A 13,650-nucleotide genomic window follows, 5' to 3' on the forward strand; every position below is an offset into this window, starting at 1 on the left:
GCCACCTTCCTCAAAGACAGCACCCAGATCACCTTCCTCGTTCACCATCTCCCCAGCTCCCTCTTCAGCCGCGTCTCCCACCTCTGCCTTCCTCCTCTGCTCCTGGGATGACATCGGGCCCCGCAGGCTAATCCAGGGCGATCTGCAGGCCAGGGGGTCGGCACCCTTAGCTCCTCCCGCAACGCCACTCAAGTCAGTCTTCGATTGGACAAGCGGAGGTGGACGGGGGACGGTTTTGAAGAACTGTCTTTCGAATCCTCCCACCAGACGAAGAAGAAAAAGTCCCGTCATGCCGATAATGGAGGCAAATAGTTAAACGATGTAGGTGCTGATTCTGCCTCCGTTTTAAAAGGCGAAAACTCTGTGAACTGCTCTGATCCTGTTTTCTGACATTTCGCCCAAATCGCGACCAAGACCAGCGCATAGATTTGGAAGACGCTGGCACCTCTGCAGAAGCCAATTCCTGTTTCCTTTTAATAACTCTTTGAGAACGTTCTTCCCAAAATGGAAGAATGTGTTTTAATAATGAAGGTTCAACGTATACTCTTCCCCTTTCAGGAAAAGATAAGAGGGCCAAGCGATCTCAGTTTTCCTCAGCGTTCTGTGGATTTTTTTTTTTTCACATACAAAGCACATTTGCATTCTAGCAAATTTTTTTCCTCCGTCCCACCTCCCATTCTCCCTGCACTAGACAAGATGAGAGGAGAATGCCCCACAGACACCCTCAGCAGTTTTAATTAATCTTTGGCCCAACGAAAATTGGCTTTGTGTGTATCACCTAGCTAGAACTATGCAATAACATCCTACCGAATTAACTCCAGTCTGGATTTTTTAATTATTATTATTATTTATCATGTTCTTTGGCCCAATTAAAAGACTACTAAGTGAGTCACCAAGATTTCTAAATTCAAGAGATAGTGATGAGGAGAGGTCAGTAAAGAGATTAAGGTGGTTTTTATTTTTAATCACCTTCTTCTCATTTGGACATGGGACTTAAACCCTTTTGATCCAGGGACTACTTTTATTAGTATTTTTGCCACAAATTTAAGGAGATTTTTCTTACCAAGGAAGAAATGTAAGAACAACCTCTCCCTACCCCCCCCAAAAAAAGGCAGGGAAGGACGTTTACCAGCAGGTGGCTGGCCCGGAGCAGTAGAATAACTGGGGTCCTCTCTTCCTCTGTCCCTACCTGGTGGCTGTTTAATTCTAATCGCTTAACCCTCTCATGCCGGTCAAGGTCCGTGAGCAGACAGCTTGGAGAAATGCTGATGGCAGCTGTACCAGTGAGTCCCCAGGAAAAAGCCATCCGGGAGTGGCCGGGCAATTTCTTGGAGCATAACGGGGTAGGAGAAGAGAGAGCGGATAGGACCCAAGAGCAAATGCAGTTCTTTCCTCTAACTACGCTTTCTGGATTGTTCTTATTGGCATCCACTAAGGTATTAGTGAGCGATCAAAGCAGTCATGAGAACGAGACGTGCGCCTCGAGGAAACGTACCACCCGGATAAGTTAGCTTTTAAACGTCACATTAATTCCCAACTTTAATAAGTCTCTGAAGCGTGATTCGTTAAAAGTTCCTGCAAGTAAATACATTGGCTGCACGGGGGGAATCAGGTGATGAATTGCAGTGGGAGCGAGAAGGGTCGTTTTGGTAACAGCTATTAATAACCCAGAGCGTGAGGCCAATCTCGAAATTCTCCAAACCCACAGTCTGGCATTTAAAAGACAAGCGGCCAATTACCTTTATTGGGCAGCTTTGTTCTCCTGCTTCCTGGAAGACAGAGGCATTGGATCGTCTCGGCGTGGCTCATTTTTCATTTGGCCACGATGCTTGCTTTCCTGAAGGCTGCCTGCTCGGTGAGGCGAATGTTGCATTTCGCTTTTCCAGGGTTTTCTAGCATCTCAATTTGTTATCGGTGTTTTAAAGCTCAGGTTGTGTGACTTACATTAACTTGAGTCTGGTTGGTTGATGAGAAGTAATTCGGGTTAGCCACGAAGGAGGAAAACACGGGGTTTTATTCATTTCTTAACTTAATTTGCCTTCGACCCATGACTTTGTCTTTCTGCTGCTGCTGCCTTCGCAAGGGGGCCGCGTGTGGTTGGCGGGTGGTTTTGTTTGACGGACGCGCTCACTGCCCTGGGGTGGAAGCGGGTGGCGTCATGGGGGGCAGAGGTGCCGGGACCGAGGTTGGGAGTGGGGGCGTCCAGGGTGAGACGCACCCCAATTCCGAGTCGGCACAGGAGAATGAGGAGGCCACCCCAGACGTGCCGGAATGAAGTGTTCCAGGTGTTAGTGAATACAGGGTAAGCAGGTGTCGGCCAGGGGACTGGGCCACACGGCACCACCCCACGCTCGAGATGTGGTCTGGTCACTAGAAACTCGAGGCGCCGTGAGTCCGGCTCGGTCCCCCGAGGACGCGGTCAGGAAACCACAAGGGTGGACGTTTTCGGAACGCAAAGAGCCACCGGCACTGGTAAGGTCACGGTTAACGGCTTTAGCCGCACAGCATTCGCCCTTTGCCCGCTGGGATTTCCTCGCAGTTTAGCCCGACGGGAAACTTCCAGCAGACGTTTCGGAGAGCAGTTAGCACCGTGGCGTCCGTCGATTTTAATTGGACCCGTGTAGCTAAAACCCTAGGTAGTGCCTGACAGCTCCAGGGCGGCCTTTAACTCCGGCGTGTCTGGCGCCGCGCTGGGCGTCTCTGGAACGGTGCGCCCGGATGCCGAGTTGACGGAAGAGGACCCGGCCGCCTCTGCTGGTTTGCGGTCACGGGTACAGGTGGGGGGCGGGGTGTCAACATAGAGCCGCCCCTCTGGGGACAGCATGGCAGCCCCGCTCACTGCTGGCCCCACAAGGTGGTAGCTCCTCCGGCCACCGAAGCCTTCCGTCTCTGCAGCTCGGCAGAGCGATTACCAAGCCACCCCTGTCCTGCCTCATAAAGAAATCACCTTCCCGGGGAGGAGACGGTAAGGTGCGTAGTAGGAACCGAGCGGCGAGGCTGCGCCCGTCTGAGAAAGAGAAAAAGAAAAGGCAAGAAGAGAAAAGGAGGGAACTTTATTCCTCTGGAACCGTTCCGACTCGGCCGTGGCGGAGGGCCAGCTTTGAAAGCACGGACGTGGAGAGAGAAGGCAGGAGCTTTTCAAGGGAATTCAGCCTTCCATGGTGGGTACCCAGTAAAAGCTTGCGGAGGCGTGGCCAGGCCCGATGCCGGTCGCAGCATCCCGGACGGGGTTGGCGCTTCACACGCCGAGGTTCACTTGGGCGTGAGGCCACACTGCAGACTCAGCGGGGGGGGCTGGCTCGTCCCTGTCCCTTACAGAAGCCGCCTCGTCCCTGTCCCTTAACCCCCTGCCCCTGGCCCCACACTCCGCACAATACCAGCTGCTGCACCTCTGTTCAGTGGAAGCCGTGAGGACTGAGGTTTTGGGGGAGAGGCTCCCTCTTCTGCTCTAGAGAGGACCAGCTGATGCAGAAGTACACAGCATCAGCCAAGCAGGAGAGCGACCTGGGCCACGCCGACAGCCACAGATTCGGTGGCACTCACGTGGCTCAGTCAAAGTAGCAGTGGGACAGAGTAAAGCAACACACCCTCCCTCGTCCACGAAGTCCCTCGCCTTGTCACGTCAGCGGCCCCAATGCGGAGGGCGTGCCCTGAGTTACGGGCGCCTGGCCTCCCGCAGCTGGCGGCAGGCGCTTCACCTGCCACCCCGCCCCCCGCCCCCACACACGCGCCGCTGCGAAGGAGTTTGACTTCCTTAGGTGTGTGCACTTTGGTTTCGGTCAAATCAGTGCAGTCATTGGATCATCTCGAAGGGCCCTCCTGAGACATGCCCCCCGCAGAGGAGCAGTTTTCCAGAGGAGGGACGAGGCGTGAAATGTTTAGAGGTGGCGTTGAGGAAAATCCCATTCGCCCTCGCGTGAAACGCGCTAAAAGCTGCATGTCACCTTCCCGTTACTGCTGTGACAAATTCCCGCAAACGTGGTGACTTGGCGCAGCACAAACGTATCGTCCTCCGGTTTCCGGGAGTCAGAAACCTGACGCCAGTCTGACCGGTTTGAGATCCAGGCGTCAGCAGGCTTGTGTTCCTTCCCAGTGGCCCTCAGGGGAATCCACTTCCAAGCTCCTTCAGGCCGTGACCAGAATCCAGTCCTTGCGGCCGTAGGACCGAGGCCCCTGTCTCCTTGCCGGCGGTCAGCTGCGCGCGAGCAGCCTCTCTGTCCCCGACTCGTCACGCGTCAGAAGGGTGGAGGGGCGTTTCGTCCTCGCGCTTGCGACCTCTCTGACTTCTCCTCCGCCGCACCTCTCCCTGGAGCCGGAGAATGTTCTCCGCTCTTAAGGCTTGTGTGATTACATTGGGCCCACAGGGGTCACCCAGGACAATCTCCCTGTTTCGGAGCGCATGGCTTCAACTCTGTCTGCAAAGGCCCTTTCCCATGTTAGGCAGCCTGGGCACAGGTTCTGGGAATTTGGGGCAGAGACACCTTTGGGACCACTGATTGGCCTATCACGGTCGCCCTCTGGCTCCCCAAGTTCACATCCACCCCATGGAGTTTCATCCCATCTCACGGCCCCCAAAGGTCTCACCCCATTACAGCATCAACTCAACGTTCTAAATCTCTTCAGCTCAAAAGTCCCAAATCAGAGTAATTTAAATCAGGTGCGGATGAATCACCCATGGAGCACAGTTCCTGGGAGCCGTCCCTCCCCACCCGTGGGCCCGTGCGACTAAAGAGACAGGCCGTCTCCTCCCAGCACGCAGTGGTGGGACAGGCATGGGGTGACAGTTACAGACATCCCAGCGTGAGAAGGGGAGGAGTGGGGGATAAAACGGAGTCTCTGGTCCACGCAGCCTGGAAGTCCAGCTCAGCAAACCCCATTAACTTCAGGGGCATGGTCTTGCCCTCTGTCATCCTTGGCTCCGATCTCTGGGCAAGATGCTGGGAAAAGGCCAGCCAGAAGTGCCTTTCGAATGACGTGATTCCCCAGGCGGGTGGCGGAGCCTTGCTTCGGCTTCCTCTCCAGATGTCACAGGTGTTCGCCTGCGCGACCCCGCAGAGCTGCAGCGGGCAGGGGGGCAACCGCTGGGGATGTTCGCTCTGGCAGCCCGCCCCGGGGACCGGCCGGTCGGTGGCAAGAAGGACTTAGCGCAGATGATGCACTTGTGGTAAAAGGGCACCAAGAAGAATTTGCCCTGGTGACCCGGGAGCCCGCTGTGGTTTTCGTAAATGGAAAGGGCTGGCTTAGCACACCAGGCTCCGTCGAAATGGAGGAGCCCGCCTGTCGGTCCCCAGGTCCCTGTCCAAAACCGCCGATCCTTCCCCCTCTGTGGGAGAGTCCTGCTCCTCGGCCCAGAGTGCGAGTTCGGGAGGCAGGGGCCTCCTGCCCCACCAGCTGGGCCCGCACGGTGACAGCGGAGCAGCCAGGTCCCGTGGTCGCGGGGTCCAGGAGGCGGCGCAAGCCCTGCCGGGTCTGTCGTCCCTGTCGTCTTCATTCGGACAAGCCGCCCCCGCAGAAGCCACCGGCGCTCGGTCTCCATGGGCGGCTTCTCCGCGGAACGAGGGCAGCTCATTCCCCTCCGATGATTCGGCGATGTCAGTTACGGGGGATTCTCTGGGTACCTGCGGGGTGCATGCAGCTGAAGCCGCCTAGGCGTGGAGGCACACGTCTGGGTCTCTTCATCTTTTGGGGTGCTTCGCTGCCTCCCCAGACGTCACCAGATTGAGTGCTACCGCCACCAGGCGCTCAGGGCCTTGGTAGTAAAAGTCCCTGCCCCAGCCGCTTCCTGCCCGGAGACCCCATCCGAGACGGACACAGGCACCAGGTGGGGAACTGCCGCACCCCCTGGCCAGTGTGTCGCTCGAGTGCGGGGGGAGAAGGGGGGGGCAGACAGGAAAGAGTGACAGGTTTCACGGCAGCACGGGCCTTGTGTTTTAGTCTTCGTCATTGTTTTTTTTTTTTTAATCTAAAACTAACGTACAAGTGTTAAAACGATGGAGGAAACCTGTAGGCAGAAGTGAGCATCCTCGCTCTTTCCTTCCTCATTGTGGAAGGAAATCGCCGTGACCCCCGGTGGTGGTCATTTAAGGTCATTTTCTGCTCGTGTGGATTGACCGTGTAGCTAACCGTGCTTTCGGTGTTGACCGTAGTGGGTCCGCAGGTAACTTGCTTCTGCCCTTCAGGTGTATCGCTTCCTCTCCTCACAACAGTACCTACAAATCTACCGTATTCACTGAACGACCTTGGGGACGTGGCGGGCTCGGCATGAGACGACCCCAGTGGAGGCCGCGGCATAAAGGTCAAGGTGGGGTGGAGCGCAGAGGAGGTGACAGATAGCACAGGAAGACAAGCTAGTCTGGAGCCAGGAAGCTCAGCACGAACCTGGCCGTGGCGATGGCGTGACACCGGCCCCGACTCGCTCAGGCGGTCACACCGGGCAGCCTTCTCCCGCGCCAGGTGCGGTTCATCTTACCAACAGCCACAGGAGAGCTCACGTCTCAACCGAAACGCGTTTACGCCCCGCGTTGTGTGTTCTACACAAGTGCTTGTTTTCTTTTCCTTTGCGAATTGAGACTGCCCTGGAAAACCCAGGACGGGGGTTGTAGGGACAGAGCGCAAACCACAGCATAAAGTGCCGGCATTGAAATGGTGTGACGGCCACACGGCACCGATCCGGTGAGCGCGGAGCACGGAGGTGGCCTGCTCACGAGTCCCGGTCTGTCCAAGAGCTGAACGCACAGGCGATCGCCAGCTTGCACGGAGCAGCGGGGACACCCAGCCGCATGCTGGGTGTGCGCATGACGATGGCATGCCTTGTGCCCTCCAGAAGGCCCCGATGCAGCCGTAAGGCCGCAGCCTACATGATTCCAGCACAAAATAAATGCGGCTAAATTAAGGGAAATTCAAAGAGCTAGAGGAGTGTGGGGACGGGGAAAGCTAACTTCAACTAGATTGATTGCTAAAAATCTCTTCCCCGGTCGTCTCTGTAATTTGATCCCGCACGGGCTGGCTGTGTCTCCAAAGTAAACGGGTGTTTGACGTAAACACATGTAAAAGGAAGTCTTGTGTGTGTGAAATGCTGCATGGTCATTCGTGTGACCGTAAGTGTGAGCTCCACTGTGGATCCAGCGAGCCCCGTGTATTGAATCAGGTTTAAATAGGCACCGCGTGTGATGGAAACTTAGAAAACTGAGGTGTCGGCCAGCACCGAAGACAGAGGAAAGCAAAGCGGCTTAACTAGTCATAGTCGAAGAAAAGAGATTGTGAGAGGTCGTTTACCTTTTAAGTGTTAATAGAGAAAGTTTCATTTTTCTATCTGTTAGATAAAGGGATTATAGAATCTACTTCAAGCAGAAATTTCCAAGTGACATATCGAACGACAATTCAAGCTAGATTGTAAAAATTATTTCTAAGGAATAGATAGGATACCGTCATTGCGGTTTTTATAAATAAGCTACGAATATTTGTTTTCTTGTTACGTCGATGCGTAGTATTTTGCTGCACCAGTTTCTAGCCAGATAGGAACATCACCTCCCTCAAGACGGGCAAGTACAAGGGGAGGGGAGCACTGTGTAGGTTGCACATTGGCTCATTGTCAGACACCTCCTTGGGACCATAATTACAACTGACTCTTCAGTGATCAGCACACGAGGTGATTGGGTTTCGTCTTTTTGAACAGCGAAGCATGCATGGTACAGTAGTCCTCATGTTTGGGGAAAAGGGAGAAAGAGAGGGCCTTTCTCTCCCGCAGAGTATAAAACCAGAGTTACTCACGATGTGTTTCACTTGTTCAGAAATGGTTAAAAATGGAAACCCAACCCAAAGGCTTGTAGGACACTGTGACCCATCGATGAAGAGACATGCACATACCTCCGTCTGCTTAAAAATATACATTGATCTTCATTCACCCGCAGACACTGTTAACTACCCACCCCACCCCCTGAATCGTAGGGGGTGTGTGTATCGCATGCATGTGTTATGTGTTTGTGTGTTCTAGTCATTTCTCCTGAAGGGACTCTAACCGATTATTAGTCTTTCTCATTTTTTAATATCTTACACATTCTAATATAGTAACCAGTTAATAACTTCTAATTTTGGAAGAGACTAGACAGAAACTAGAATAATGAAGTATGCCCATATGAATATTAACAACTTATACTGCTGACAAAGCTAATTTCTGATCCTTCCCATTGGTTGGGCCTGCCCAGCATTGATTACCAGTGAGAAGTAGCCAGTCACTATGAAGTTTATTTGTGAATCAGAGGCCGCCGCCCCCGTGACGAAGCTAGGGAAGACTGACCACTCCTGGCCGAGGGTTTCAGACCAGAGTGCCTGCGAGCTACCCCTCAGGCTCTCTCAAGTTTAAATCCCATCATTCCCTCTGTGGAGACAGGATCCCGTCCAAGGACAAAGAGGCTAGATAAAAGACACACAGTCACAGGTCACCACCCAGCCTTCTTGTGGCCAAAGAGGTCTGAGTGGAATTTTTGATAAACCTCTAACTCTTAACGGCTCCAGTGCTCAACCTGGTGGAAATCACTTCAAGGAGGAATGGCCTAAAAATGCTCCCTCGCAAAGCCCACCCTCGTGTGGAAGACCAGCCTGCCTCTCGCCGCTTCCTCCCCCGTGGGAGTCGGTTCTCTCCGCCTCCCGGGGCAACGTCAGGTCCATGGCTGGCCACCTAGGGCGGACGCTATAACCCTTTGCCTAAAAAGGCTGTCCACATTTGTCCAGTTATATTATTTAAGGAACCGAGGAATTTGGTTTGCATTTTAAGATCAGCAAATGCCAAAAATACTCATTCGAATTGAATAACCTTTCCCATTATTATATTAAAACACTGATAGATCCTATTTAAACATGTTTCACAGACTTTCTTAGATATCAAAGAAAACATTTATGGTCACTAGCATTTTAACATTAGTCCTATCTTATTTTAATTCCTGAAAAAAAAAAATAGCCCATCCATATTATGCAGCACACCTTTGCTTTCTTCACCTTTGAAGGCCTGGGTTGGCTCCAGCTTCTTCACTGCTCCCGGTGTGGCCTTGGACAGCCTCCCCGAGCCTCAGTTTCCTCATCTGTAAAGCGGAACGGAGCGTAAGAGCGAAGGCCGTTTCGGTGAGGACACACGTGTCCATCACGGCGTGGGTGTGCGGGTTCGTCCCGTGCAGATTCTCCCGCGGCCTCTTTCGGAGGCTCTGCCCGGCGGCTGCACCGGGCGGTCAGCGGGGAGAACCGCCCTCCCCGCCACGCCTTCCCTCTGGAGTTAGAGCTGGAGTAGTAATTCTCCAGGTCGGCACCCCTAAACACGCAGCTTCTCCCACTCCACCGGCGCCCCCAGGGCGGGCCTGCAGTCCGCGTGGGCGCCCTCGCCGGGCGGCTCTGGCTGGCCCACGTTCGCGGGCCATCGCCCAGCCCGACCTCTCGCTCCCTCGTCCTTCCGCACTGTTTCTTAGATCCTGTCACTCCCTTTGCACCTTCCCTCCATGAAGCCGCCTCCTCCGGCACCCCTCCACTGGCCGTGCCGTCACCATGGCAGGCGCCTCAGACCCGCACGTGGAGCCAAATCCCAGCCGTGGTTAGGAGACGAAGAACCCACGGTCAGGTGGCGGAGTATCTAAAAGCACCCCGCAGGGTCACGACCTTCATCAGGGAATAACCGTGCTTGTTATAGGTCCGGGAAATCTCTCTGCTTCCCAGCCGTGCATCGCATCACAACAGCACGTGCCAGACCGGGAAGGAACTTGCTTAATTCCTGCCTATAAAAGTGCTGTGGGCATCCCCATGGCTAAACGTCCCCCCGGAGACCCCGCACTGTGTTCTTAGAATCAATTCCCACAAGTTTCATTTCTGGAGAGACCACAGTAGGTGTATTTCTGAGGCAGGGTTAGACCTCTAACATATTTCAGTAAGTTAGAAGTGCTCTGTCTCTGGAGAATGTCTCACACTTCTCAAAGAAGAAGGATCCTTTGGCTCAGAGAGTTTCTGGCTCCGTCGTCGATGGTAAAGGCAGTCCCGGGCCCCTCGCAGACCGCGTGTGGCATTCTGCCTCCTCCACTCCCCGACTGGCATTGCAGATGCCTGCGACGGTCCCAGGGTTGAATGTGGTGAAGACACACCCCTACTCATTAAAACGATATTTTCGATACACCCGAAAGGGCAAGCAGAGTGTCCTCTTTAAAGCTAGGAGGGGCGGCGTGCGTGGAAGGACGTTCGGGCGACCCACCGAGGAGGTGACTGACTAACGGGCCCTCTCACTTTGCAGGAATGTCAGCTCGGCCGGAGAGGAAGCCCGCAGAAGGATGCGGGAGTGCGAGGGCCTCACCGATGCCCTGCTCTACGTGATCCAGTCCGCACTCGGGAGCAGCGAGATCGATAGCAAGGTTTGTCGTGTTCGCACGGATTAAGCCTCTTAGAGAGTACAGACGCCCAGGGACGACGCGGTGGCGGACAGGAGTGGGGGCGAACGCCGCGTGTTACCCTCTCGCTCTGAAATCTGTCTTGGTCTCCGTGCGTGGATCCGGCGTTTCCTACGCGGCACTTCTAATCCTAGCCGAGAACCGGGCACTTCGCTCTGCATCAGTAATGGGGAGAAAAATTTAGATCGTTTTAAGTTATTCGAACCACAGGTGTTTAAAAAAAAAAAACACAGATGAGTATATAAACTTGTGCATACCACAGTACCCACAAGACTTTTGCATACCACAGTACCCACGAGCTTCTGGCTTTATTTTATGAAATGCACTTTCAAAAGAAAAAGAAATATTACAACTACCTGAGATTTAAATAATCTTCCTTCCTGCAGGTTAGCTCTTTAACAACGGTTAATTGTATCAAGTGCCATTTCAAAAATGCCAGATGAAGTCTAAATAAATGCTGTCAAAATGCGGAATAAACGAGGCTGTCAACATATTTATCACAGGGCCTAGCAATGTTTTCAGTCACAAACCGAAATAGAATGGGATGGGCTTTTCCAGCATTTGAGCTATTTTCTTTTACCTTAATTTGTTTTTTGATTAGTTTCGATTCTCCCTAAATATAAATTTCTAAAGTAATTTCATAATATCCTGGTCTAAACACAGATTTTACTGCTGCTTTTAAGGTAACTCATGTGATAAATGTGATACCTTAGAGTTCCTCAGGAGTCACACTGCTGACGTTTTGGGCCAGGTGACTCTTTGTAGTGGTGGGAGGCTGTTCTGTGCAGGTGACTCAGTGGTGGGGGGCTGTCCTATGCAGGTGACTCTGTGTGGGGTGCTGTCTTAGGTAGGTGACTCTGCATGGTGGGGGGTGGGAGGGGCGGGTACTGCCCTGTGCGGTATAGGATGCTAAGCAGCAGCCCTGACCCTTACTCACTGGATGCCAGGAGCATCCGCACCCCACCCCACTAGATGTGACAAACAAAAATGTCTCCAGACGTTGTCACATGCGGTCCCATGGGAGCAAATTGTCCCTGCTTGTACAGCACAGCCTTAATCCCGTGGTTTTCAGTGCCCACTGTTCACTAGATTTGCCTTTGGAGAGTTCAGGCGTGTGCCCGGGACCCACCACCGCCCTCTGAAGCGAAGGGTCTAACTCAGGTCTCCAGCGTTTGTACCTTTAAAAATTCCCCAGGTGATTGGATGTGCACCTTGGAGTAAAAGCTCACCTCAGCAGATACTCTGAGGCGATGTGGTGTAATGTAATGTAGTTGTAGAGTCAGATAAAGATTCTTGTCCATTTGGTTACTGACCGGCGTGGGGGATGATTTAGCACAGCGCTTCTCAGCCTCACTACATAGTAGAGTGACTGAGAGAAATGACTGTGCCTGAGCCCTACTCCCTAAGTTGTGGGTTAACAGTGTTTTCTGGGACTTCACCCCTGAGTCCCAGTTCCGGACACTGTTTGTCAATTTATCACCGCTACTCAGTTACGTTGCCTTCATTCATCTACCACGTAAACGTTATCAATTTCCAAGACAAAATATGACAGAACAAAAATTTTATCAACCCCTCTTGCAAGCACCCTTAACAGCCATTTCAGACCCTTTCATATCATCAACAGGAAAATTAGGTCCCTAAAGAAGTGACCAGTCAAGGTGTCTTGAGTATTTACAGATATCTGTTAACGTGATAGACATGTGATTTTTAAAAAGAGCCAGGTAATTCACGGAAGCCGCAGTGACAGCATCTTAGTGTCAGTATTCAGAGTGGTAAAGACTAAGGCATTAGGACACTCAGCCTCTAACTGGAATGAATACTGAAAGAGTTTTATGCTGTCCGAGCCTCGCAGTTGAAAATAAAGTCAGTCAGTAGCCTGTGGCCTTGGCCGAGTGTCCATGGCACCAATGCTGGTGGGTATGGCAGCCTGGTTCGAAACCACTGACTGTGAGATGCACATTCCTTTGTTTATGATAGAGCAGATGACCAGACTCCTAAAACTCTTAGAAGACCTTCAAGATCCTTTCTTTCAAATTCCGCATTTTCCTCCAAAAAGGAAATTAGAATAATCGGAACAGTCAAGCTACCGCAGATTTGGATAATCAGATATTCCTGACAGAGCAGCAGGAGCACCACAGTCTCCATCAGAACAGGCCGGTGGATGTGCCGTCTCCACCTCCCGCTGACCAGGGGACCAATGCCTGAGCGACCTCAACTTTGTTACAAGCAGGGTTTCACGGCTGTGGGAAAGATCAGTGCTTTGCTGGCCAGGATGTGCGCTTGAGTTTTAGCATATTATTGTCCCCTAATTTTCCACTCAGCCCTCTGCTTGGCCACTTCTAAGCTTTCACAGTGACAGGTGAGAAGGGGGGCGGAAATGAGTGCGTGTTCTCTTTAAGGCCGGCGGAGTTAATGAACAGGGGCCTGGCTTTCCTGCAAGCTCTCAGCGCAGCTCCTGTCACTGGGACGTTTTGTGGAACGGGTTCCATATGGCAGAGCAGTCTTCGGACAACTTCCAAATTAGCCCTTTCTAATAGAAAATAAGGAGTTGAAATGACCCTGGTGACCACAAGGAACTGCTAAAAGCATTGTTGACAGCAACGGATGTCAGAAGCAAAACCACCAGCTGCCACATGCCTTCTGCTGGTGTCCCGGAGAAAGGCTCTGGCTGTCTTTTTTTCTTTCCCTTTTCCTGTCCCTTTAGAGAAAAGTTCTTGAATTGTAATTCTCCAAAACCAAACTTAATGAAGGAATGGGGGGTAGAGGGGGAGAGGTTGAGGTTCATTCAGCCCCTGTGGCCTTCCTGGCCCACGGCCTCCTCTGGACACCCCCTCCTCGCCTCCCCACCTGACCCATCCCCACGTACTCTGGCCCTGTCCAGCCTCTCCCTAAGTCATCGCCCAGCCACAGGTAGGTCATGAAGCATCTCCCCAAACTGCAGATGGAGCCCCCCGTTGTCCTTTGTTAAACAGAGACACGGAGAGGGCCCCGGGGAAGACGAACATCGGGATGAGAAGGAAGTTTATTCTTCCAAGTCTTTGCTGTAAGAAAAACCAGTTCGCACTGATATAAAAATCGTTCTGACTTACGCCGTAACGGTTTCCTTTCCGGGAGGGACTTTTTTCCCTCATTCATGCATCGTCCTGTGTTTACCTGCTTTCATGCCGGTGACTTTTTTGATGCTGAGAGGATGCTTGAAATAGAAAATCAAGTTGACTCAAAGCCTATGGGA

General features: G+C 52.6%; 1 protein-coding gene across 4 annotated transcripts in view; it reads left to right on the plus strand.

The window, feature by feature from the left end:
* CTNND2 (catenin delta 2) overlaps positions 1 to 13,650 on the plus strand; it is a 751,200-nt gene that overhangs the window by 621,699 nt on the left and 115,851 nt on the right. For all 4 annotated transcript variants that reach the window (XM_036225698.1, XM_036225697.1, XM_016163669.2 and 1 more), the window contains one exon: positions 10,265 to 10,382. In XM_036225698.1, coding sequence (XP_036081591.1) covers positions 10,265 to 10,382 — 118 coding nt within the window. The remainder of the gene's footprint in view (positions 1 to 10,264; positions 10,383 to 13,650) is intronic.

The sequence above is a fragment of the Rousettus aegyptiacus genome, unplaced genomic scaffold (genome assembly GCF_014176215.1).
Source record: "Rousettus aegyptiacus isolate mRouAeg1 unplaced genomic scaffold, mRouAeg1.p scaffold_m13_p_8, whole genome shotgun sequence".
In the NCBI taxonomy this organism is placed as follows: Eukaryota; Metazoa; Chordata; class Mammalia; order Chiroptera; family Pteropodidae; genus Rousettus; species Rousettus aegyptiacus.